Source organism: Callorhinus ursinus, unplaced genomic scaffold, assembly GCF_003265705.2.
Source record: "Callorhinus ursinus isolate GAN/ISIS: 27379988/994484 unplaced genomic scaffold, GSC_fseal_2.0 scaffold4, whole genome shotgun sequence".
In the NCBI taxonomy this organism is placed as follows: Eukaryota; Metazoa; Chordata; class Mammalia; order Carnivora; family Otariidae; genus Callorhinus; species Callorhinus ursinus.
In genome coordinates this window covers 100,079,093-100,105,229 of record NW_027397066.1, presented here as the reverse complement: position 1 = coordinate 100,105,229, position 26,137 = coordinate 100,079,093, and the positions used below count along the sequence as shown (strand labels likewise).

General features: G+C 38.3%; 1 protein-coding gene and 1 pseudogene across 1 annotated transcript in view; one reads left to right on the top strand and one right to left on the bottom strand.

Moving 5' to 3' along the window:
- The window catches only part of NDNF (neuron derived neurotrophic factor), a 40,817-nt gene extending 17,156 nt beyond the window's left edge, over positions 1-23,661 (top strand). Inside the window, exons 2-4 of the mRNA XM_025873989.2 lie at positions 9,872-10,060; positions 19,615-19,739; positions 21,633-23,661. Of these exons, the coding sequence (XP_025729774.1) occupies positions 9,873-10,060; positions 19,615-19,739; positions 21,633-23,026 (1,707 nt within the window). The 5' untranslated portion in view covers position 9,872 and the 3' untranslated portion in view covers positions 23,027-23,661. The remainder of the gene's footprint in view (positions 1-9,871; positions 10,061-19,614; positions 19,740-21,632) is intronic.
- A 1,010-nt stretch (positions 23,662-24,671) lies between these two features.
- On the bottom strand, positions 24,672-25,802 carry LOC112825854 (V-type proton ATPase subunit e 1 pseudogene; annotated as a pseudogene).
- Between the last annotated feature and the right edge of the window lie 335 nt (positions 25,803-26,137).

Below are 26,137 nucleotides of genomic sequence, written 5' to 3'. Positions count from 1 at the left end.
GTTTTGGTGTCCTAAGAAGTCTATGGAGTATCTTACTGAAATGTTCCCTTCCTGGTTAAAATAACTGTAAAATATCAAATTCAAAATTGACATGCTATCGTCTTAACCTCCAGTGAGTCTACAACAACTCACCTCTACTGTCCTAATGATTATTTCCAAAGGAATTGGAAGTGGGCTTACTCACTAATAGAAATTCACATTAATACTCTTCTAAGGGCTGTTACCGCAGTTGTGGTAAACCCTCTCCCAAGGCTAACGTACAGCAGTAACTACTCAGTACATGAAATGGATGGACAGATTTCCATAAAAGTAGGTTGCTTTTTCTTCACTTCAGTCTTTAGCCTGTTCTTCTTTTGTCTTAGAATTAGAGAGGAACCCAAGTCATAGTGTGCATCTTTGTGAAACTTAGTTACTGCCTCACGTTGCCAGCTTCCCTAAGAGGTGTGATGCGCTAACCTAGACTCTCAAGGGTTCACAACTGCAGGGCACTGAGGAGAACATCTGGGCCAATAAGCCACCAATGTGGATAGTTCTCATGCCTGCAGTGGAAGTGTCCTAACTCAATCTGTGATTTTTCCACTGAACCATGCTTCCTAACCTTGGGGGTGCAGGAGAGGGAAATTCTGTGTGGAAAAGAGAAGTTTTGCAAATAGTACTCTGGAAAAAGTAGGCTGTCTTGAGGAAATACTTGTTCTTGTCCCATCGTCTTTCCCTGTGGTCTTAGGACGTGATGCAGAACTGTAGGGCCCCTCTTCAGAATTCTTCCCAGGAATCGCAGCAGTTGCTAAGAAACATAGATGGTAAACCATTAGATAATCACCTTTTAGCTTTCTAAGTTTTCCCAGCCTTTATAAGGGGACATTTTGCTTTTATGAACCTTTACAATTAGTTCCCTACTGATCTCGCTTTACCTACGTCTAGAAGTATTTTCTTCCTCACTTCTTTCTAGACCATAAATACCTCAAGAAGAGAGGACGTCTTATATGACTGGCACATTGTTCAGTGTCTTGCACAAAGGAAGTGCTCAATTAACATTTGTTTGTTAACTCTGACTGATGCAGTTCTGTCTCTGTGCTTCAGCCCCTGAGCTCCCACCTCCATCTATCTCCTTTCCCCGCATCTAGCTCTTCTCCCCTTATCCTACACTCTCTCTCTCTCTCTCTCTCTCTGAGTTTTGCTCTGTCTTCACTCCACCTCTGTTAAGCACTTATTATATGAGCCACCTGTTTCCTGTTGGTTTCCTGTTGGTATCTTACATTGCAGGGTACTTTTATCTGGAATTAATGTTCATTTAATTCAATTTAAGCAGCAGAACAGTCTGAATCTATATGAAATGACTTTGTGCTTTTAGTGTATTACACACAGCAGGGACTCAGTATTTGTTGCCCATGACAATCATGTCTTATCTTCTGGGCTGATAGGTGCTATTGCTAGATGCTCCTGGCATGTTGTCATGTTACATCTTAGCTAAATTTCAGCCGAGGATGGGGTGTTCAGTTTGTTAACTGCTTTGGGGAGCATTGCACAGGAAGTCATTTTCATTTTGTCGCAGATCAACAGGAAATAAGGCTTAGTTGCCAAACTACAGTAAGAAAAGCAACCAAGCATATTATTCCCCCCTTAGGATCTTTCATTATTCCAGGAATCATTAGCTTCTCCTAAGATAGTGGAAATTATTCCAGCTATCTCACTTGCACAAGCAGAGCAAAGTTTGATAGGAGGAAGATCTTCCGCCTTTTGTTCCAGTTTTACTTTGTATTATCTTCTCTGTTGCTTTTGAATTTATCATATCTTCTAATCACCAATCAGATGCCTTTTAGGAGATCTACTCCTTCGTTTAGTAAAATGGGTCTGGCTTCCTGGATCAAAGACTACTCTTATCTATAGTACACTTATTTTGGCCATTTCTCTTGTTCATTATTCTTTTTGTTGGCATTAGTGATGGTGAGAATACAGGATCACTTACTCTAAAATCTGATCCCCTTTCAAGTTTATTCTATAGGCATGACCATCTTTTACAATTAGAATGCCCTAGCCTCGGCCCTGCTGTGAACTACACATCATGAGGATCAGAGGGGAGGAGATGAGAGAATGGAAACTTTATTCAGATCTTTGGCATGTTTTAATTTTACGTTGCTTTTTCATACTAATTTAATTTCCTTCCAGAATGAAAGTTGGCAATCATTTAGAGAAGTGGTAGAGGAGGTTGGGATCATTGTCATGGAAATGCACGTGAGGGTCCCTAATCCATAGATTATTGACATAATGAACTCCTAAAACTCTTAATAATCATTCCACTATGTAATGACAGACTGCATTTAGAGAGTTTTAGCCGGTGGATCGTGTGCCTAACTCTGGCTCTGGCTCTGCTGGGGTTAGCACATTGCAGCTGGGCTCTGCAGTCATGGCAGAGCAAGAGCTCACCTAGCACGTGCCAGAGAACACTCCTTAGAGGCGGGCCTTTCCTCCCGCTGGCTTCATCTTCCCCTTGGCTAATATAGAAACACCCCAAACCACAAGATGCCCTATTTCCCTCCAGTTTTCAACCACAGCAGAGGATGTTTCTGTATGGATAAGAATGACCGACTAATTTCAGTTATTGTTTTTAATATTTTTCATGTTTGCAATTTTCATTGTTTGCAAAAGACAACAGAACAGGACGACTCCTGGGAATTCAGCTTTTTTTCACTGCTAAATGTCAGCCTGGAGGGCAGCTGTGTGTCCATGCTGGGCATCGTGCTCTTAAAGAGCACAGACAGACCCCCTCGCTCACAGAGCAGGCTGTGCCAGACACGGGGGCTGGGCCCCCAGTGAACGCTACATTTTTTTCCTTACAGCTACATTAAATGCTTCAGATTTATTATCAGATGTGGCGTGGATGATTCAAACAAAAACAAATGCCCTTGAGTTTAAAAATAGAAGTTGAGAGACTAAATATTTGCACTTAAAAAGGAAAGGAAAAGAACAGAAATCTCTGCGGCCCACCACTTCTTGAAGTCATCCTCACTCAATTATAATCATGCACTTCCCACTCCCTGTAACTAAACATTAGATTTCATTTACTCCAGATGCATTTGCCGCAAGTAAATTCAGAATGCCCATCCTTCTTTCTGGCGATTGTAAATTTATTTCATGTTTGTGGCCTACATGTATTGGGTGCACTGACTCATTTTTTAAGTGAATCTTAATGACAGTATGGAGACTTTTTTTTCTTTAATCGGTCGCTTGGCATGGCCTGTTTATACAGATGAATCTGATCTTACAGAGCTTTGCAACGTTTAATATCTGTAAGAGCTTGAGGACATTTTTTGCCAATATGTCACATGTTTTTGCAAGGGACGTGCCGGCCCTCGGTGGTTGGTGGTGCCAGGACAGAGGCATTAGCTTTGAGCATACCACTCGCAGGGGGGCTGAGCTCTTGGCTGCTCTTCTGAGGAGCCTACAGCGCTGAGCAAGGCCGCTGTGTCTTTAATACGTGCATGACACCTTCTACTCAGAGAGCTTGGACAGTCCCTGAAAACCTGAAACAACTTTTTATTGACTACACTTGCAAATTCCTTACATGAGTGAGATAATACAGCTAAACAGTGGTCTATAAATATAAAGGGGAGCATTTTAGTGGCTTGAAGTCTTTCCCTACTCTTAAGACGAGATTACCAATTAAGACTGTGGTCAAGTACACCTAATATACTTTTTAAAAGGAGTGAAAAAATAACGCAATTTATTTATTTATAATCATTGCTGACACAATTTCAAATAATAAATTCTTATGTTCACTAAGTGACCCAGTGGATTAACCAAGATGGTTAATTGGCCAGTCTTAGGTAATGAAAGACAAATCTTGCCAAATGACAGTAGTGAAGTTGCTGCAGACACCCCCGGGGCAAGTTTTATTGCTCTTAAGCATACTGTGTTTTTGTGGTGATAGAGGTCATCCTGGGTGTTTAGCTGATACATTGGCAAATTATTTGAGCTTCCTTTAATGTTTTTTTTTTTTTTCCTGCTTACCGTTAGACTATTTTACAGTTCTCAAACATTACCACAGGTTTGTGGTAAAAGGATATGCCAGGTCAGTTTGACTATTTATTTTCACTGCACTAAAACCTTGATAGAATAAAATGTTTGAATGATTGCTGAAAATAAAGTCTTAGAATGAGCTGCAGGTTTTCAGTTATCCATCATATGCTCTACCCCTTACCCCTTAGGAAACAACATAAATGCTTCATATCTCTTCATTGGCGTTTCCTTCAGAACCAGTCTTGAGTTCATTTCCTGGGCTCTCTACTGTTCCCCCTGTCCCTCTGTGGACTGGGGGAGCAGAAAGCCCTGCAGAGAAGATGGAGGAGAGGAGTGGGAGAAGCAACCTTGGTCCTCATCCCTAAAACAGCCCAAAGAATACCACTGTCCACTCTTCTTGATCTGTAGCTTTTACCCACTGGCCAGAGAGGGGGCAGCAAATATAAAAATAATTTCTTATCCGTAAAAGTTCTTCTTTTGGAACGACTGCTCATTTACCTTTACTCTAACATCAGCTCACTGGGCTCATATAATGTTTCCAAATAGTTTGACCTTAAGTGTCTGTGTGTGTGTGTGTGTGTGTGTGCCCCATATAAATTAATTATATTTAGAGTTATTTACTTTATAGCGCCCACACCTCTCTCTGACTTTGTAAGTAGAGAACTCACGGTTAATCTTTGGGCAATTATATTTCAAAAACAATCTCTCCTTTTAATCTAGGGTACATGGGCTTTCCAAAGAATAAAACTATCCAATAACCTAGATTACTCATAATCTAGACTAAAGGTCAAGGTATATCAAATCATTAGATCATTTTTCTTTTCTCACTTCAGTCTTGGCAGGATCTGAAAGTGTGTGCCAAATATGAATATGCCTCTGACAACATCAACAACGTCAGAGTTTTAGATTAGAATCTATATTACTTGATCCATTAGAACTTTTTTCTTTTATTATTATTATGTTAATCACCATACATTACATCATTAGTTTTTGATGTAGCATTCCATGATTCATTGTTTGCGTATAACACCCAGTGCTCCATGCAATACGTGCCCTCCTTAATACCCATCAGCGGGCTAACCCATCCCCCTACCCCCTCCCCTCTAAAACCCTCTTTTTAATTGAAACAAAGTCAATCTTCTCAGTAATAGGATAACACCAGCTAGTTTTTCTGGGCTGTGAATAATTATGGGACCAAGTTGATTGGTCTGCTTAGAAAAATAAAAATATTTGGAATCATCCTAGCAACTTCTTACTTCTGTTGGAACTAGACCCTTGATTATATAAAGATAGCGTGGTTTCTTGCTATACAGATAGGTTGCCGAGATTACTACCAGACGCCCGTGACAAAAGAAATAATGCTGAAAGAGAAATTCTGAGAAATGTTATTTAACTTAAACTTTAAATCTAGATAAGCTCTGGATACCTAGAAGTAACAAAAATAAATGAGAGGAAAAGTTACGCCATTAGAGGGCACTTTTGTAATCTTAGAAGAAAAGTCAGTTCTTATAGACTAGCTTACCCAAGTCTTATTCTTAAAAGGAATGTATTTTTAGTTGTTTATTTAAAATGACTAATTCTTAAGCTGAGTGTCAGAGAGAGTATTTTATTGGTAGAGGAAAAAAATCTATAGCATCTTAAAACAATCCTTTAAACAATATCTAAGTGACACTTGAAACCTGAATCAGTAAATAGAAGTTGTAAAAATATATACAGTCTGTCTGCATAATAGTTTTTTGATGCTTCTTTTAAATACATTTTGTTTAAAATAATTCTGCCTGTAACCTGATCAAATTGATCAAATGGTTAACTTTTCCTAATAACTGGGTATGCTTTTCCCCAACAACAGATGAATGTTATTAAATAACATTTTGAAAGAGATAATCCTATAGAATATAAAGACTTGTGCTTTGGGATCATACTAATTTTTTCCAGTTTCTTTGAACAATAGTTGTCACATATCACTGTGTAAATTTAAGGTGCACATATGATAGTTTGATTTATATAGATTATGAAATGATTACCAGAATAGGCTTAGCTAACATCCGTCTTCTTATAGAGATACAAAGGAAAAAAAAGAAAAGAAAAAAAGATCATACTAATTTTAAACACTTTTCCAAAAAGTGTCTGTTTTGCCCATAATATATGGCAATTAAAATGGTTAAAATTGTTTCAGAAATAAAAAGCTGACCTGATAGAATTTTAGCTGGAGAAATAATGATTTTTTTTTTTTATAAAGAAAGCAAAAAATAGAGTTGAGTCTACTCCCTGTTGGTGGTAATCTAAATAAAAACTTCTGCCTGAGCCAGTAAAGTAGATAAGCCAGTAAAATAATTTAGCAAGTAAGACGGAGTGTCAAGAACTGTGAAGAGTTTGAGATTTTACTCTGCTTGTAAGCTAACAAGTTAGCCTGTCATACACAGCATCATCAATGCTAGATGGCATGAGACTCCCGGGTCAGAGACAAAAGCAGTACTCAGAGCAACTCAGAGCCAACCATAGCACAATCCACAGTATTAACATTTTCCCCCACTGGCTCCCTGACCCCCAATTCCCACAGATGAAAAGAGGGCCAGATAGCACCAGCCCCAAATAGGTTTTTTTGTTTGTTTGTTTGTTTTTTAATGAGAGGAACCCTGAACTTGGGGAGCCCAGATCTTCCATGGTATAGTGATCATGTCTGCTCTTGGCTCAGGAAACTTTATCTTCCAAGGCTTTTCGTTGCACAGACATCCTTGAGAAGATAATCTGGAGCAAAGGCAGTGAACTCCTCTGCTCCCAAGATGTGCAAAAACAAGCACAGAGACCCATGGAGAATTATCTCTCTACACTTACTTTGTAGAATCCTACCATCTGAAGCTGTTCACTGCTATTCATTTATTTATAAGTGAAAAAGTAGCTGATGTGGCAAATATGCAATAATCCTATTTTCCATATTTTTTAACTTACTCGTGAAAAATAGTTTGTATTTCTTATATCATATTGTATTCACTATGTGATCTTACCTGTCCAAGCCTGTTTGATCATTTTTGAAATGAGAAAATAATAGCACCTACATCATAGAGTTGTTGCTAGCATTACATGAGATTATATATATATATATATATAAAGCATTTAGAAGAGTGCAGCATGTATAAAATAAAACTTACTAATATTGTTGTTTTTAACTCAAAATTCATTTCTTATCACTCACTGATTTAATAAAGAGAAAATTCTTCCCATGGATGGCTAAGGAAGCTGGGAAGATTCCCACCAATCATAACTAGCTACCTCCCTAACTCTGGAACTGACCTAAATATCCCAAATATCCTGGGGCATTGGGCAGCCTGTCCTGCTCATTCATACTGTGGTACTGTGCAACTGACAACTTTCTGGGCAAACTTGGTGCCTAATGAGGTAAAGCTGCCTGAGAGTGGTTCTAGGGCAAATACACCTGAGTATCTCATACTCAAGGGCTGCCATCGCACGTTTGCTCTAAGTTCCTAATAAGTATGGAAAGCCAAATTCTAACCATTTCTAGAGACCAAGTTTATTGTCTGGCTTCTGCTCTCAGGAGGCAAAGTTTCGGGGATGCCACTACAAAGTAAACTGGATATATTCCATTATGCTGAAATAATAATTATTTCTTAACAGGGGCAGCCAAGCAAATTCTAGCATATCAAATTGTTCACTTCTGTTAGCTACAGGAGGAGGGCATCAGAGGGGAGGGATTAAGGTTTGTGAGTAGAGGTCCCATTCTGTTTGGTCAACCATGTCCATGTTTGTTTCAAATGGGTTCATTGAGTTTTGATTTTGATCCATCTAGCCATCTTTTATACTTATAAGCTTCATCTGCTATTCGTAACTAATATGAGCTCCCGCTTTCCATCCCCAACTTCCCTTCGATTCCATCCTGACAATTATCTGGATATGTGAGGTTCATATTACTTAATGAAACTTAAGAAGGCCTGGTCTTATTCCTAAATTGCTAGCTAGTTGGGAGGAGGAGTTGAGGATTCAGTCTCAGAATCATCATTTGTTTTCAAAGTTTAGAGATCATTACCTTAACCCTTCAGAAAATTGAGGTCCATCTGGAATGGCTAACTGTAGTGCCTTAGATTAAACATCTAGTTAGTGCTGCAACTAAAAAGTCAGATTTCTTAGCTCTCAAGTCAAGTTTTCATTCAATTACAATACAATTGAGAAATAAAGATGAGAAATAAGAGCCCCTTGTAAGAAATTATGATGGCTTTCTTGAGAGATATTACAGAGGACAAACATTTGGGCTCTGCAGTCAGATCCACCTGGATTTATATCCTTTCACCGCTTACATAAGTGGTGATTTACTCTTACATGAGAAGAGTACCTACTTCACCAGGTTATTGTGAGGACTAAAGGCAATAATACAGCTATTGAATTTAGCACCTTGTTTTGCACATAGTAACTCTCAATTATTATAGATATCTTATATGGAAAACTGCAAAACACATGGCAAAAAAAAAACTTTTTGAAAGAAGAAGTTAAATTTACTTTTTGGGTAAGCTCACTGTGAGAAAATTACTTCTCACATTCTCATAAAAAAAGAAAAGCTTATTCTCTTCAAAAAATATTTTTAGTTCTATGAATCTATTTTGATAGCACTCCAAGAAAGATAAAATTAAAGTTAAATGATGGTTTAAGTGGAGGTGATCTCATAGCTGTAGTAATGACTCTTTAGAAATAAAACTGGCTTTCACTTCATTTCAAATTATTGCAAATATTTTCATTCGACTTTCTCACTATTTAAAGCACTTAAGTGTAAACACACTATGTTTCCCTAATGCTTGAAATCCCTGATGTATGTTGTCAAAGAGATAAGGGAAAACAACTTCTTACAGAGTTCTTTTTGTGAGGGAGAAAGGCACCAAGTCCACAGAGAAAAGAAAGCCTTTTGCCAGTACTTGACATCAAAAGAACTTGCCTACACGAGGCTTCCTGTTAGGGACACTGAGACATGTCGAAGATGGTGTCCTTGACAATATCCCCACAGCAGCGTGCAGTAGAGAGTGATCCATAATTACCTGTAGGATCTTCGATGAAAGCCAGTTTGAATGCCAAAATGTAACTCAGTGAAAATACTCTGCTGGAGTAGTAAATATACAACTCTGTTGGAGGTTAAGACAAATGACCTAACTATACAACTTTCCAACGGTCTCACTTGATCTGAGAGAGGGAATCCAAGCCCACTTCTAATATTGCAAAGGTTTACATTTAAATGATGTGTTGAAGAGTCTAGTAATGAATAATAATTAGACATCAGCAAATAATTTATCTTTTGATTTTGGACAAATTGCTTAACCTATAACAAAATTAACTTTATCATCTCTTAAAACCTCTGGTTTATGAAAATCTGATCTTGGAAACAAGAATAATACTATACATGTATAATCCTTAGTCAAATTTCAAGGAAGAATAAAAATAATTGTGCAATGGTAATGGACTCTCAGTGAGTCTGTGTGTCTTTTTATGGTATGGTTCAACCGTTGAGACATTTGTATACCCATTTCTACAAGAACCATATTGGCTTCTACCATAGTGAAGTGGAGATTTTCTCTCTAAATATCCAGAGAAGTTAATGCACCAAGAGTCCTTTCATTTCAAAATCTTTTTCATATCTGAAATTCTAGCGAATTTGTTATCAATTCCATGAAATACTTCGGGAAAAGACAAAACAAAACAGGAAGGTTGTCTTCAAGATCATGTATGTATCCAAAATACACACTACAACTCTAACTTTCTGTCAAAACTAAAATATTCTTAACCCTTTAGAAAGTTTGCAACTTGCCCAAGTGTCTACCTGCAGAACTAATGTAAGCAATCATTTCTGTTGCCCCAGGATGGTGCCTCTCCACTGGTGTCTGCTGTGGCTGCTATTACCACTCAGCTCAAGGACTCAGAAGTTACCCACTCGAGATGAGGAACTTTTTCAGATGCAGATCCGGGACAAAGCATTTTTTCATGATTCATCAGTAATTCCAGATGGAGCTGAAATTAGCAGTTATCTCTTTAGAGACACACCCAAAAGGTATTCCCTCTACAGTACCTTCTTTATCAATAAGTTCATTAAAAACAAAGTAACCATTTAGACTTAGATTAGATAATTTACAATCAACTTCTGAATAATATTGCCTATTTTCTCTAAGAAAAGAAAATGACAACACAACTTTTAATCATTAAGTAGAGGCTATTTGATCCTTGCTGATTGTGATCTCCTTTGGGATGGAGAGAGCAGTGTTTGTAGTTCTTACATTTTAGAGTGATTATTTTCTTATCTTTGGGATAGCAGGAAATTTCTAAGAAGGGTTCTGTAGGATTAAGGTGAAATTAATCAAGAACAGGGTTCAAAACAGGCATAAGAAGACCCTGAGCTCACCTCCTCCTATTGACACAACAAAACTGCAGCTACATATAGAACAATTCTCTCTGAAGAAGATCTGAAAACTAGCTGAACAGTTCCTCCACACAAAGGATAAAAAGGCCACATAGAGATGGACAGGAGAGGCAAAGGCATGATCTTGCAAAAAACCCTACCCCTAGTGTGGCAATTCACAAACAGAAAGACTCTGACAAATACAGAGCACATCCCTGAGGAGCAAGGGGTTTGAGCCTCACATCAGACACCCCAACCCTTGGGACCTGCACCAGAGAGACAAATCCCCAAAACATCTGACTTATATCTAGGAGACCCAAAAGGCTATGAGAAACTAAGCCTCCACTCTTTTTTTTTAAAAGGTTTATTTATTTATTTTAGAGAGCAGGGGGAGGGGCAGAGGGAAAGAATCTCAAGCAGACTCCCCACTGAGCGTGGAGCCCAACACGGGTCTCAGTCTCACAACCCTGAGATCATGACCTGAGCTGAAACCATGAGTAGGACACTCAACAAATTGAGCCACCCAGGCGCTCCCTAAGACTCCACTCTTTAAGGGCATATGCACAGATTTACTCACCCCAGGACCCGGTGCAAACATAATAAGTTGAAAAATGCCTAGACTACATACAAAGGAGATTCACTGGCTAATCTAAAAGTGTCTGTTGGAAGGGCAGGGGTCTCTTGGAACTCTTTTGAGGCATGGAGGTGTTGGCAAGTATCATTTTTGCCTTCTCCCTCTACCTTTTTAGCACCACTAACTGGTAAACCTGTTTACCACATTGTTAAACCTGACAGGTGGACTTGCCCCAGCCTGGCACTCTACCACAGCCCAACCAAAGCCAGCATATGTGCACAGGCCACACAGGGGATGCCCCTTGAATTCCTGGGTCTGGTGACCGACCAGGGTGATTACATTTCTGAGCCCCGTGGGATTAAAATAATCAGGGAGACAGTTCTGGCAGGCTACCACCACCAGGATACTGCAAAGACTAAGACTGAGACACCCCAGTTGTCCTGTGATCAATCCTTTAAGACAGGGAGAGATAGTTCTTTCACCTAATGCATAGAAACCAACACAGAGACTTGAACAAAATGAAAAACAAACAAACAAACAAAAATAAAATAGAGGAATATGTTCCAAATGAAGAATAAGATGAAACCCCAGGGAGGAAAAATAAAAGAAAAAGAAAAAAAAAACCTTAATGAAACAGAGATAAGTAATTTACCTGATAAAGAGTTCAAAGTAGTGGTCATAAGGATGCTCAGCAATCTTGGGAGATGAGTGGATGAACACAGGGAATTTCAGCAAAGAGATAGATAATATAAGAAAGTAGTACCAGACAGAAGTCATAGATCTTAAAAATACAGTAACTGAACTGAAATATACACTATAGGGGTTCAACAACAGACTAGATAAAGCACAAGAAAGGATCAGTAACCCAGAAGACAGGGCAGTGCAACTCAACCAAACAGAGCAGAAAAAAGAAAAAATAATCTGAAAAAATGAAGATTATTTAAGAAACCTATAGGACAACATCAGGTGGAAAAATATTTGCATATTAGAGGTCCCAGAAAGAGAAAAGAGAGAAAGCAACAGAAAACTTATTTGAAAATATAATGGTTGAAAACTACCCTAACCTGGAGAATAAAATATATATCCATGTCCAGGAAACCTAGAGTTCAAAATAAGATGAACCTAAAGAGATCCACACTAAGATATGTCACATTAAAATGTCAAAATTCAAAGATAAAGAGAAAATCTTAAAACCAAGAGGAAAACTTGTTACAAACAAAGGAACCTCCACAAGATGATCAGCAGATTTTTCAGCAGAAACTTTGCAGGCCAGAAGAGAGTGACATGATATATTCAAAGTGCTGCAAGCAAAAAACTTCCAACCACGACTACTCACCCAGCAAGATTTTCAGAATTGAAGAGAGATAAAGACTTTTCCAGACAAGCAAAAACCAAAGGAGTTCACCACCACTAAACCAGCCTTACCAGAAATGTTAAAGAGATGTCTTTAAGATGAAAAGAAAGGGCACTGACTAGTACCAAGAAACCATATGAAAGTAAAAATTTCCCTGCTAAAGGTAAATATATATTAAAGGTAGTGAACTAATCACTTCTAAGGCTAGCATGAAGATTAAAAGACAAAAGTAGTGAAAGAATAACTAAAACTACAACAATTAGTTAGGGTATATACACAAAATGATGTAAAATGTGACATCAAAAGCATAAAATGTGGGACTGGGAAGTAAAAATGTAGAGTTTCAGAATGTGTTCATACTTGTTACCAACTTAAAATAGACTGGTATATATACATAGGCTTATATTTGTAAGTCTCATGGTGACCACAAAGCAAAAACCTATGGCATATACAAAAAAGATAATGAAACTGGAATTTAAACATAACACTAAAGAAAGCCATCAAACCAGAAGGGAAGAAAGCAAGAGAAAGAGAAAGAACAGAAGGGAACTACAAAAAAGCCAGAAAACAATGAACAACAACAACAACAAAAAATGGCAGTATACACCTACCTATAATTACTTTAAACATAAATGGACTAAATTCTCCAATCAAAAGACATGGAGTGGCTGAATGGATTTAAATCTATATGGTCCCTACAAGAGACTCACTTTAGATGTAAGGACACACAGAGACTGAAAGTAAAGGGATGGGAAAAAGTGTTCCATGCAAATAGAAACCAAAAAACAGTTGGGGTAGTTATGTTTATATCAGAAAAAAATAGACTTTAAAACAAAAGACTATAATAAAAGACAAAGATGGGCATTACATAATGATACAGGGGTCAATCCAGCGAGAAGATGAAACATTTGTAAATATATTTTTTAACTTTTTAAACATTTGTAAATATTTATATACCCAATAGAGATAGGAGCACCTAAACATATAAACAAATATTAACAGACCTAAAGGGAGAAGTTGAGAGCAATACAATTATAGTAGGGGGACTTAGTACCCCATATTCATCAATGGATGGCTCATCCAGACAGAATATCAATATCAATATGGAAACACTGGCCTTAAATGACACATTAGACCATTTACTAGATATATACAGAACATTCCATCCATAAGCAGCAGAATATACATTCTTCTCAAGTGCATACAGAACATTCTCCAGGATAGATCATATGTTAGGCCACAAAAAAGTCTCAGTAAATTTATGAAGGCTGAAATTACATCTAACATCTTTTTAGACCATAATTGTTTGAAACCAGAAATCAATCACAAACAGAAAACTGGAAAAATCACAAATATGTGGAGATTTAAAAACATGCTATTGAACAACCAGTAGGTCAATGAAAAAATAAAAAAATACCTTGAGACAAATGAAAGTGGAAAAGTCACACACCAAAATTTATGGGACGCAGCAAAAGCAGGTCTAAGAGGGAAGTTCTTAGTAATACAAGACTACCTCAAGAAATAAAAAAACTCAAATAAATAATTTTATACCTAAAGGAACTAGAGAAATAGAATAAATGAATCCCAAAGTTAAAAGAAGGAAGAAAATAATAAACATGAGTGGAAATAAATAAAATAGAGACTAAAGAGACAACAGAAAAGATTCCAATGAAACTAAGAGCTTGTTCTTTGAAAAGATAAACAAAATTGACAAACTTTTAGCTCTACTCACTAATACAAAAAGAGAGAACTCAAATAAAATCAGAAATGAAAGAAAGTAAGTTACAGTTGATACCAAAAAGATACAAAGGACCTACTATGAGACTAATATGAAGAATTATATGCCAATAAATTGGACAAACTAGTAAAAAAATGGACAAATCCTCAGAAACATATAATCCTTAAGACTGAATCATGAGGAGTAGAAAATCAGAATAGACCAATTATTAGCAAGAAGATTGTTAGTCCCAACAAACAAAAGTCCAGGACAAGATGGCTTCACTGATGAATTCTACTAAACATTCAAAGAAGATCTAATACCTATCCTCCTCTAAATATTTCAGAAAATTGCAGAGGATGGAACACTTCCAGACTCATTTTATGAGGCCAACACTACCCTGATACTGAAACCAGATATAAGGACACCACAAAAAAAAAAAAAAAAAAAGAAAGAAAGAAAGAAAGAAAGAAAGAAAGAAAGAAAGAAAGAAAGAAAGAAAACTACAGACCAATATCCCTAATGAACATAGATGCAAAACCCCTCAACAAAATATTAGCAGACCAAATTCAAATCATACATTAAAAAATCATACACCACCATTAAGTGAGATTTATTCCAGGGATGCAAGGATGATTAAAGATCCACAAATCAATAAGTGTGATACCACATTAACCAAATGAAGGATAATCACCTTCATTTCATATATCAACATATAATCACCTCAACAGATGCAGGGAAAGCATTTGGTAAATTCAACATCTATTTATGATAAAAATTTTCCACAAAGCAGGTATAGAGGGAATGTACCCCCACTTGGTAAAGGCCATATATGACAAGAGGGAATGTACCCCCACTTGGTAAAGGCCATATATGACAAGCCTACAGCTAATATCACACTCAACAGTGAAAAGAAGAAAGCTTATCCTCTAAGATCAAGGACAAGACAAGGATGCCCACACTTGCTACTGATGTGTAACATGGTATTGGGAGTCCTAGCCTAAGCAATTAGGAACAAAATGATATAATAGGTGTTCAAATTGGAAAGGAAGAAGTAAAACTCACTGTTTGCAGGCAACATGATTTTATATATAGAAAACCCACGAGATTCCACCAAAAAATGTAACTAATAAATAAATTTATTAAAGTTGCAGGATACAAAAATCAATATACAAAAATCTGTTGTTTTTTTAAGTACACTGATAATGAACTACCAGAAAGAGAAATTAATAAAAACGATCCTGTTTACAATTGCATCAAAAATAATAGAATACCTAGGAATAAATTTAACCAAGGATGAAAAAGACCTGTATACTGAAAACTGACACTGATGAAAGAGATTAAAGAAGACACAAATAAATGGAAAGATATTCTGTGTTCATGAATTGGAAGAATTAATATTGTCAAAATGTCCATACTACCCAAGGCAATCTATAGATTCAGTGAAATCCCTATCAAAACTCCAATGGCATTTTTCACAGAACTAGAACAAATCATTCTAAAAGCTGTATGGAACCACAAAGACCCTGAAAACCAAAGCAATCTTAAGAAAGAAGGACAAAACTGGAGGTATTATTTTTCCTGATTTCGAACCATACTACAAAGGTATAGTAATCAAAACAGTACGGTATTGGCATAAAAACAGATACAGAGATCCATGGAACAGAATAGACAGCCCAGAAATAAACTATGAATACCTGGTCAATTAATTCATCACAAAGGAGCCAAGAATATACAATGGGAAAAGGACAGTTTATTTAAAAAAATGCTGTTGGGAAAACTGGGTAGCCACGTGCCCAAGAATGAAACTGGATCACTAATCTAAACATAGGCAGTAAGCTCCTTAACATTGGTCTTAACAATGTTTTGGGTTCTTTTTTTTCTCTGTTTGTTTGGGTTTGTTGGTTGGTTGGTTGGTTTTGGATCTGGCTCCAAAGGCAAGGACAACAGAAGCAAAAATAAACAAGGACAACAAAAGCAAAAATAAATAAACACATCAAACTAAAAAGCTTCTGCATAGTGAAGGAAATCATTAACAAAATAAAAAGACAACCTACTGAATGGGAGAAGATATTTGCAAATCACATATCTAATAAGGTGTTAAAATCCAAAATATATAAAGAATGCATACAACTTAAAAATAAAAACACAGCTGGGACGCCTGGGTGGCTCAGTTGGTTAAGCAGCTGCCTTCGGCTCAGGTCATGATCCCAGGGTCCTAGGATCGGGTCCCGCATCGGGCTCCCTGCTCAGAGGGGAGCCTGCTTCTCCTTCTGCCTTCCACTCCTCCTGCTTGTGCTCTTTCTCTCTCTTTCTCTGACAAATAAATAAATAAAATCTTTAAAAATAAATAAATAAAAAGAATAAATAAAAACACAACTAACCTGATTTAAAAATGGGCAGAGGATATGAATAGACCTTTTTCCAAAAAAGACATCCAGATGGCCAATAGGTACATGAAAAAATGCTCAACATCACTCATCATCAGGGAAATGCAATCAAAACCATAATGAGATGCCACCTCACACCTGTCGGAATGACTATTATCAAAAAGACAAGAGATAACAAAGATTGGCAAGAATGTGGAGAAACAGGAACCCTTGGGCACTGTTGGTGGAAGTATAAATTAGTACAGCCATTATGGAAAACAGTAATAGGTCCCTCAAAAATCTATAATTAGAACTATCATATGATCCAGCAATTCCACCTCTGTGTATCTATCCAAAGAAAATGAGGGGATGTAATGTACAGCATGGTGACTACAGTCAATATTATATTGCGTATTATGTAATTTTATATGGTTACAAGGGGGAAGTAGACTCATAGTGATGATCATTTCAGTGTATACATAAATCATTATTTTGTACATTTGAAACTAATATATTCCAACTGTATCTCAATAAAACAGGGCTTAAATAGCTAAAAAAATATGAAATTAAATGAATACATATGATTCCTCAAGGGTTTATTGCATTATAAGGATAATATTTCTGGGGTGCCTGTGTGGCTCAGTTGGTTAAGCATCCGACTCTTTTTTTTTTTTTTTAAAGATTTTATTTATTTATTTGAGAGAGAGAGAATGAGAGATAGAGAGCACGAGAGGGAAGAAGGTCAGAGGGAGAAGCAGACTCCCTGCTGAGCAGGGAGCCCGATGTGGGACTCAATCCTGGGACTCCAGGATCATGACCTGAGCCGAAGGCAGTCACTTAACCAACTGAGCCACCCAGGCGCCCTAAGCATCTGACTCTTGATATCAGCTCAAGACTTGATCTCACAGTCGTGAGCTCAAGCTCTGTACTGGACTCCATGCTGGGTGTGGAGCCTACTTAAATTAAATAATAATAATAATAATAATATTTCTCTGAACAATATGATTAGGTTCTGAGAATATTAAACCAAACTGTAGTAAAAACTATCACAGTTCCTTTACCTTTACTCCATTAACAAATTGGGCTCACACATAATAGTTCTAAATATTTTGACCTTGAAAAATGATATATATTTGTTTATCCTTTCTTGGCTTTTTCCCCCCCACAAATAATGATCGGGGGCTTTGATATCTACATTGGGATGAAATGTTACCTCACACTGAGTTGAGAGTTACAACAACAATAGAAACATCATTTCTAGGAGTGAAAGACACAGTGGGAGGCACTCACAGACATTGTTGATATTACAACTAAAGATGAAATTCCAGATAAAATGTAGCAGCAGCGGATAGCTTTTTTCATTAATTATTCTTATGTTTACACATAAATTCCAAAGGCTAAATGGTTCATGGAGTGTTTATCCCTCAGCTTTGGCATTATAATTTGGGGCCATGTTTTCTTAGTTATTCATTACATTTCTGTCTACCTCACCAGCCAGTAAATATCTGGAGCACATCGATCATGCCCTATTATTTTTGATTGCTGTTCTCTTCCACAAATGCTCTGTGTATGGTAGCCAACAAATGTTTGTCAAATTGTTAAAGTTTATTCAGATTATCTTTTATCCCTAATCGTAAATGCTTCCATATGAAAATGTTGAGTTAGAGGGACTCCCTGCTGTTTTGTATGTATAATGAATACCTTGTGGAATGCAAGAATTGTTTTGTCATTGGTTGCCTATGGCCTGTATTTAAGTTAGTAAGACACAGTTACTTTGGGAAATAAGCTACTTCCTTGTTTGAAATGAGAACAGAAGGTAGTAGATAAACTGACACATTGATTTCGGCTTCAGCAGTTAGCTCTGCTACCCACATAAAAATCTAACCCTAGAAGTTTTGAAATTTTTTTACTTCCATGATGCCAAACAAAATATTTTGTTGTACCTATTTCTTTGTAATATAGATGGGTTCAGTTGTGTGTGTATTGTTAATATATCCCATGCAGCCTGGCCAAAGGAGCAAAATTCTACTGTCCGGAAAGTAGACTGAATTGAAAATTAAGCCATCTTGTCTTGAAAGATGCTTATGATACATAGACTTCCTACCCAGTAAATAGTATAGTTATTTTGTCTAGATGACTTTATTATTTTATGAACAAGTTGTTTTTACTTTTATAGAGTCTTTGTCTTCCCACTGCCTGACTCCTACCCTCCTTCTTTTAATTCTTATTTGAATAGTGAGGGGGGAAAGTGCTGGATAGTGCCATTCAGATTCTGTATCTTTAGATAGAAACAGACTTGAGGTGTAAGTCTCCTGGAGCTGGAACAATAGGGTTGGTGTTAGGATTCTTGGGTTCTATTCATTAATTTAGTAATTGATCATTCAAAAATATTTATCAAGTACCTACTACATGCAGAAATCAGTGCTAAGTGCTGGGAATACAATGACATGGCACAGGAACTCTAAGTGGGCCTTTGTAGAGAAAATGACAATCAAATAATACAAATATATAGTCACAAATTTTAATAAGTGCCCCAGGTGAAAAGTACAGGATGCTCTGAGAGTATACGAGAACCAGACCCAGAATTAGAGGAATCAGAAAACGCAGCCCTGAATTCAGAAGTGACACTTAAATATGAGTAAGGGCAAAGGGTAGCATTTCAGGCATAGGAAACAACATCCCAGAGGTGCCAATATGGGGTAGATTCTGGGAAACTAGGGGAGTCCCATGTGATTCAAGCACAGAAGAGGAGAGGCCAGTGAGGTAGGCAGGGGCCCCATCACTGAGGAAGTTTTAGACTCTGCAAACAATTAAGGACTTTTCCCCAAAAAGCTGAAGTCTAAAATACTCATCAATTCATCCAACAAATATTTATTAGGAATTATTTTAGTCTCTAGGTCTTCATCAATGAACTGAATGCCCTGCCCTCTTATAGCTTTCATTCTAGTTAGAGGAGATGGAAAAATAAAAAGGTAAACAAAGAAATAGATACTATGTCAGGTAGTGATAAATGCTTTGAAGACAAATGAAGAAGTGTGAAGGAGAGCTTCATGGGTAGGAATGTGATATTTCCCATGAGGGGTCAGAGTAGGTCTATTAAATGAATAAAAACAAAACCAGTGATTTTTCCAGTGACTCTTGATTATAAGTCCTAGCACGAATGAGCTCAGTCTGAATTGGTCTACTTCCCCACAGGTATTTCTTCGTGGTTGAAGAAGACAATACTCCATTATCAGTCACAGTGACTCCCTGTGATGCACCTTTAGAGTGGAAGCTGAGTCTCCAAGAGCTGCCAGAGGAGACAAGCGGGGAAGGCTCCGGTAAGCAGCATGCTAAGTCTGGCCCCAGACTGCTCAATGGATAGCTAAAAGACATATGACATAGACTGCCTTCGGTCTGTAAGAAAAAGCAGCGTGGATGCATAGGTGAAGACGCCGGAGACTTCACAATGGGGATGAGAGAAATGGGGGATGGCACCGAATGACGGTGATCTTGGTAAAATAAACAGTTAAGGGAGGCAGACCTGGAGCCTGAGGAGTGAGGAAAATGGAAAGGTTTGGACTAGCCTCTCCAGCTGTGGTTTGCAATCCCACCCAAACACTGGAATCAACACTGGGGGCTTTATAAACTACTGATGCCTGGATCCCACCCTTAGAGGTTCTTATTCAATTGTCCTGGAGTGTGATCTGGACACTGGGACTATTAAAATCTCCCCCTAGGTGATTCTGGTATGCAGCCAAGATCTCTGGGGAGTAAAGGGTGGCACCAGAAAGAGGAGTAAAAAGGCATTGAGCATTGTTGAAAGGCCAGGATGACAAGAAAGTCAGTAAGAGGGGTATGTTAGGCATTTAAAGAAGATGCCAATAGTGGAAAGCAAATACCAAGATACAGGGAAATGAGAAGAGTCCATATGAGGCCCTGGGGTGACCTGCTCCCTTTAAGGGGTGAAGGCATCATAGCTTAAATGTGAAGGCTTGGTGACTGGTGCCACGCAAAGGATGCTAGCAAGATGCGCTACTTGTAGGGATAAGATGACAGAGAGTTGTAACTAGGAAAAGATGGGAAGTATGTCATCAGGGGAGACAGAGAATAAATAACTGCGTGAGATTGTTCATCTCATGGTTTGGGAATATGAAATTCTACATCCCTCACTCAACTTGCAGCAATAAGCTGAGCAAGGTACATTCCCACACTGGCTACTCAATCCTTCACTAAGTCCTATAAATGTATCTGGCATCTATATGATATCTGATATTAACAATAAAAAGACAGAAAAAATTACTTTGGTTTCAATACTTTCCTCCTATTATTCCTAGGCATGTGTTCTCTACACTGAAAATTAGGTACTCTTACTGGTGCTTTATATTCTATATTTTAATGAAAGACTGTCCAGTCCTAGTAACAGGAGTAAAAGTAGTGAAAAGGCTGGCCATCAAAATGCAATCAGATTGAATCATTTTGATAAGCAGATTGATGGTAGGGATTAATCTCTAAAAGGTTTACAGTCTTTGACCTGAAACTTCCAGTAATTGGAGTCTATCCTGAAGCCTAAATTTAAATATATATGTATATATATATATAGGCATTATCTTAAATGGTCAAAAATTGACCAACAGTATTATCTACATATTTATGAAAATATTGTTTTTTTAAATTTTTATTTTATTATATAATAATAATATTAAGTGAGAAAGACAGGATTCAAGATGGAGGTTTGTCTGGGAACATATATGTATGAGAATAAATGTTACTAAGTTATAGAGAAAGATGAAAAAGAACACCAATTGCATAAAAATATGTAAAGGACTGAATGGAAATGAATCAAAATATTAATGGATGATTTTTTATCTTGTTCTCTTTCTCTATTTCCCAATTATCTACTGAGAACATTATAATTTTTTAAATTTTTATTTATTTATTTATTTTAGAGAGAGCACAAGTGGGGAGAGGGGCAGAGGGAGAGGAAGAGAGAATCCCAAGCAGACTCTGCGCTGAGCATGGAGCCTGACTTGGGGCTCAGTCCCACAACCCAGAGATCATGACCTAAGCCGAACTCAAGAGTTGGATGCTCAACTGACCGAGCCACCCAGGCGCCCCACATTATTATTTTTATAACAGAGAATAAAGAAGATAGTTTTGAAAATAGAATTTAAGGTCAGCAAGCTACAGTACGTACCCTGACATGTAGCTTGTGTTTTTCTCGTGTCTTCTAGGTGACCCAGAGCCTCTGGAGCAGCAGAGGCAGCAGATCATTAATGAGGAAGGCACAGAATTATTCTCCTACAAAGGCAACGATGTGGAGTATTTTATATCTTCTAGTTCTCCATCGGGTTTATATCAGTTGGAGCTTCTTTCAACAGAGAAAGACACTCATTTCAAAGTCTATGCCACCACAACTCCAGAGTCTGATCAGCCCTACCCCGAATTACCTTACGACCCAAGGGTAGATGTTACCTCCCTGGGACGCACCACAGTCACTCTGGCCTGGAAACCGAGCCCCACGGCCTCCTTGCTGAAACAACCCATTCAGTACTGTGTGGTCATCAACAAAGAGCACAATTTCAAAAGCCTCTGTGCAGTAGAAGCCAAACTGAGCGCAGATGATGCTTTCATGATGGCTCCAAAACCCGGTCTGGACTTCAGCCCCTTTGACTTTGCCCATTTTGGGTTTCCTTCAGAGAATTCGGGTAAAGAACGCAGCTTCCTAGCAAAGCCTTCTCCAAAACTGGGGCGGCACGTCAACTCGAGGCCCAGGGTCGACATTCAGAAAATTTGCATCGGAAACAAGAACATCTTCACCGTCTCAGATCTGAAACCTGACACCCAGTACTACTTCGATGTCTTCGTGGCCAACAGCAACAGCAACATGAGTACGGCGTACGTGGGCACCTTTGCCAGGACCAAGGAGGAAGCAAAACAGAAGACGGTTGAGCTAAAGGACGGGAAAGTTACGGATGTGTTCGTCAAACGGAAGGGAGTGAAGTTTTTACGGTTTGCGCCAGTCTCTTCTCACCAAAAAGTCACTTTCTTTATTCACTCCTGTCTGGATGCTGTTCAAATCCAAGTGAGGAGGGACGGGAAACTTCTTCTGTCTCAGAATGTGGAAGGCATTCGGCAGTTTCAGCTTCGAGGAAAGCCCAAAGCGAAGTATCTCATCCGCCTGAAAGGACACAAGAAAGGAGCATCGATGCTGAAGATACTGGCTACCACAAGGCCCAGCAAGCAGCCTTTTCCCTCTCTTCCTGAAGACACAAGAATTAAAGCCTTCGACAAGCTCCGTACCTGCTCTTCAGCCACCGTGGCGTGGCTGGGCACTCAGGACAGGAACAAGTTCTGCATCTACAAAAAGGAAGTGGACGACAGCTACAATCAGGACCAGAAGAGAAGAGAGCAAAACCAATGCCTAGGACCGGACACAAGGAAGAAGTCGGAAAAAGTCCTCTGTAAATATTTCCACAGTCAAAACCTACAGAAAGCAGTGACCACGGAAACAATTAAAGGGCTTCTGCCCGGAAAGTCTTACCTGCTGGATGTGTATGTCATAGGACACGGGGGGCACTCAGTGAAGTATCAGAGCAAAGTCGTGAAAACCAGGAAGTTTTGTTAGTTACCTCGTCTGGAGAGATGCTATTCCATAGACCTGCAGGAGAGACATGGAATCACTTTAAGGATAGACTGACTCATCCCTCGGCTGAGAGAAGTGGTGACTGGTCGTCGGACCACGGAGGGAAGGATATCAACTTGTGTATGTTGGTGTTGATATGAGTAACTGTTGAGAAGACTTGGTGTCTAGTGTGCCTCGGTGGTACCTAGTGTGCGTCTGCTGCCCGTTGCTGTCAAAGCGAGAGGGCATCTGGAAGGAACTGCCATCCCTTGTTTTGACCACTGCATGAACTGCTTCTAAATTATTTTACTACATGAAAGTTTAAAATATGCCATTCATTGCACACATCCACAAATGCAAATCATTCCTCTCTATAGATGCTAGGATATATATAAATTATTTTATAAAGTCTTGTTTTAAATGTCAGTGTTTCTATGATTGTAAACTATTAAATTCTTTTCCTGTTAAAGTACAGATCTAATCTAAGTATATAATTAAGTGGACAGCCCTCTAGTCAGTTATATTGCTATTGTAAATTCTTATCTGTTGAGTAAAATGTTTAAATACTGTATGTATCTCATGTACAAAGTTGACATACATTATATTCATGTACATAAAATTAAAGATATTAGATTATATACTGTTCATTTTCCCAAGCAGCTACCACGGTGTATTCAATTTCTATTCTGTTCATAAAACTGCGCCCTTATATAATTTGGCACCTGAATCGACCCTTTTTGTAATGGTTAAGAGAGCATGCTGCATCTCTCTAAAGTTACTGTGGCATTAGAAATAGTTACTACAGTTCACTTTTGGACACTGAATTGGAGCCAGGTGTCATGAGAGTTGAAGGAGTTCCAACAGACTTGTTTTAAAAGGATAGGCTAAGCCAAACACTGTAGCTCAATAAGGATTCAACAAGTCATTCTTAAGAGCCAAAAATACATTACATTTATTTTAAAAATAGGCATCTATTCTAAGTAAAATATTGGGATATCCCAAGTATTTTCCATCTGCTTGAATATTAGCAAGATAACGATTTCAATGTCCATCTGAAGCAATCTAGCAACCACCAGTTAGGACTTTATTTGCTAATGAGGAGACGACAGAAGCTACTGTTTTGATAACATTAACAATCCGATACTTTGGTTTTTCACGAACTTTCACAAAGTAATTCAGGCGTAAGATGAAATTTAGGCAAATAATAACGGAAACCATTTAGCAAAGACTGCACAAAGAACACCCTTAGATAATTTCATTCTCCACAGTTCTATACATGAACTGTCATGAGAACATTAGATCAGGATTCAGAAGAGTGTAGAATTTGCAATCACCTAAGCTATATAACTTTAGGAAAATCTGTTAACTCCCACTGTCCCCCTTGCCCATTTATAAATTGGGTGGTGACAGATTTGGATAAGATGACATCAGAAGATCCTTGGTATTATAAGACATTGTCTTTTGTAGAATTCTATGATTCTGAAAATATAAAGCGCTTCTGTAACTACCAGTGGGGACAGATGCAATCTCTTGACCTCTGCATTGTCCCCTACATGCTGGCACCACCCTTCCTATGGCGGGCATGCGTCAGTGGCATTCCTACGGAGCGTAGCATCACTATGGCTGAGGTAGTGTATGTGGTGGTCCGTTGTTTTTTCTTTTTTCCACAGAGAAAAATAATTTATTCCAGTAGATGGCAGAAATAAGAAAGTCATCCTGAAAATATACTTTGGTGCAATTCTTTTGGGACCGACAGCCCCTTTGAACATGCTCTTCTACTGATTGCCCCACTGGATTCTGTCTTGTGACAGTTAAACACTTTGCTGATTCCCATGTTGTGACAGGCAGGAGTCATCTCCAAATTCACAGGTTCCAAGGAGAGAGCAATGTATTTCTCAGAAGAATAGCACCTTCTATCTCAGAAGAGTGCATAAACACTTTACAGAGTCAGCGCAGTTTAGGTTAAGTAGGCACATAATTCGTCAAAACGTAAAAAAGGTGACAGGAAAAATACTGCATTGTAGAATAAGATACTCAAACATGGTGTGAATATTTAAGGCAGCTGACGGCCAAAAGAGGTGAGTCAAAGAAGGTGGTCTGGGTTTGGAGTTGATTTTGCATCTAGAGGAATTCTCTTCGTGACCTCAATGATGGCACACTGGAGAGCAGGTCTTCCTCCTTAAGGCCAATGATACTTGAGCTACCAGATGGTTTCATTTTTCAACTGTGGTCCAAAGAGAGGGTTGAGTTGGGCCAGAATTGCAATCAGCCAAAAGAGATAGCAGCAAACTGAACAGGTTACCAGCATGGCGATGATAACTCCCCGGTTGGGACCCTTAGGAATGAACCAGGGCACGCAGAAGCCGACAAAGCCCCAGAACACGCTCATTACGATGAGAGGCACCGTGAGGCCGTTATACGCCATGGTTGCTGCCGGAGCTCTGTGGCGGTCGTTTTGAAAGGTCCTCTGATCACCTGAGGATAAAATATCTCCCCTAAAAATCCACCATCCAATTCCTCTGGGCTATGATATCAAAAGAAAATTGATCGTATCTATATAAAACAGTAATGATGCCAGAAAGAATGTTTAAAAAGAAAAAAAAAAGGACATGTGCCCAGTGGCCATGTAGCCAATCAACCTGGAAGGAGAACTTTAAAATTGACAACATCCCAGAGATGTTACATCCTAGGCTATAAATGTGGTGCATTTGGAAGGAGAATCGACTTTCTCCTATTACTCACAAATACGTTATTATAGAGCAGTGTGCTAAATAGAAAGGCAGTGGATCAAAGAGTTATTGCAGCTTCTGAAGGCGATGGACTTACTCTCAGCTATTGCTTAATGCCTGCGAACCCCTGGGAACCCGGCCAAGTCAATTTAACCAAGCTTTTACCTTTCAGCCAGCTGTGATGGTGGTTTCTACATAGTCTGGATAAATTTGAGAATTCTTTCATGGCCCCAGTGAAATTTGCCTTTTAGAACTTACAGGAAAATTAAGTACACATTGTGAAACTTCTATCACTCATAAAGAAAGGGAAAAAAACCTTTTAAAAATAAAGATCTCATTTACTAATGTGTTAGATTTTTAGGAGCACTCAGGTGAACTGGAGTCA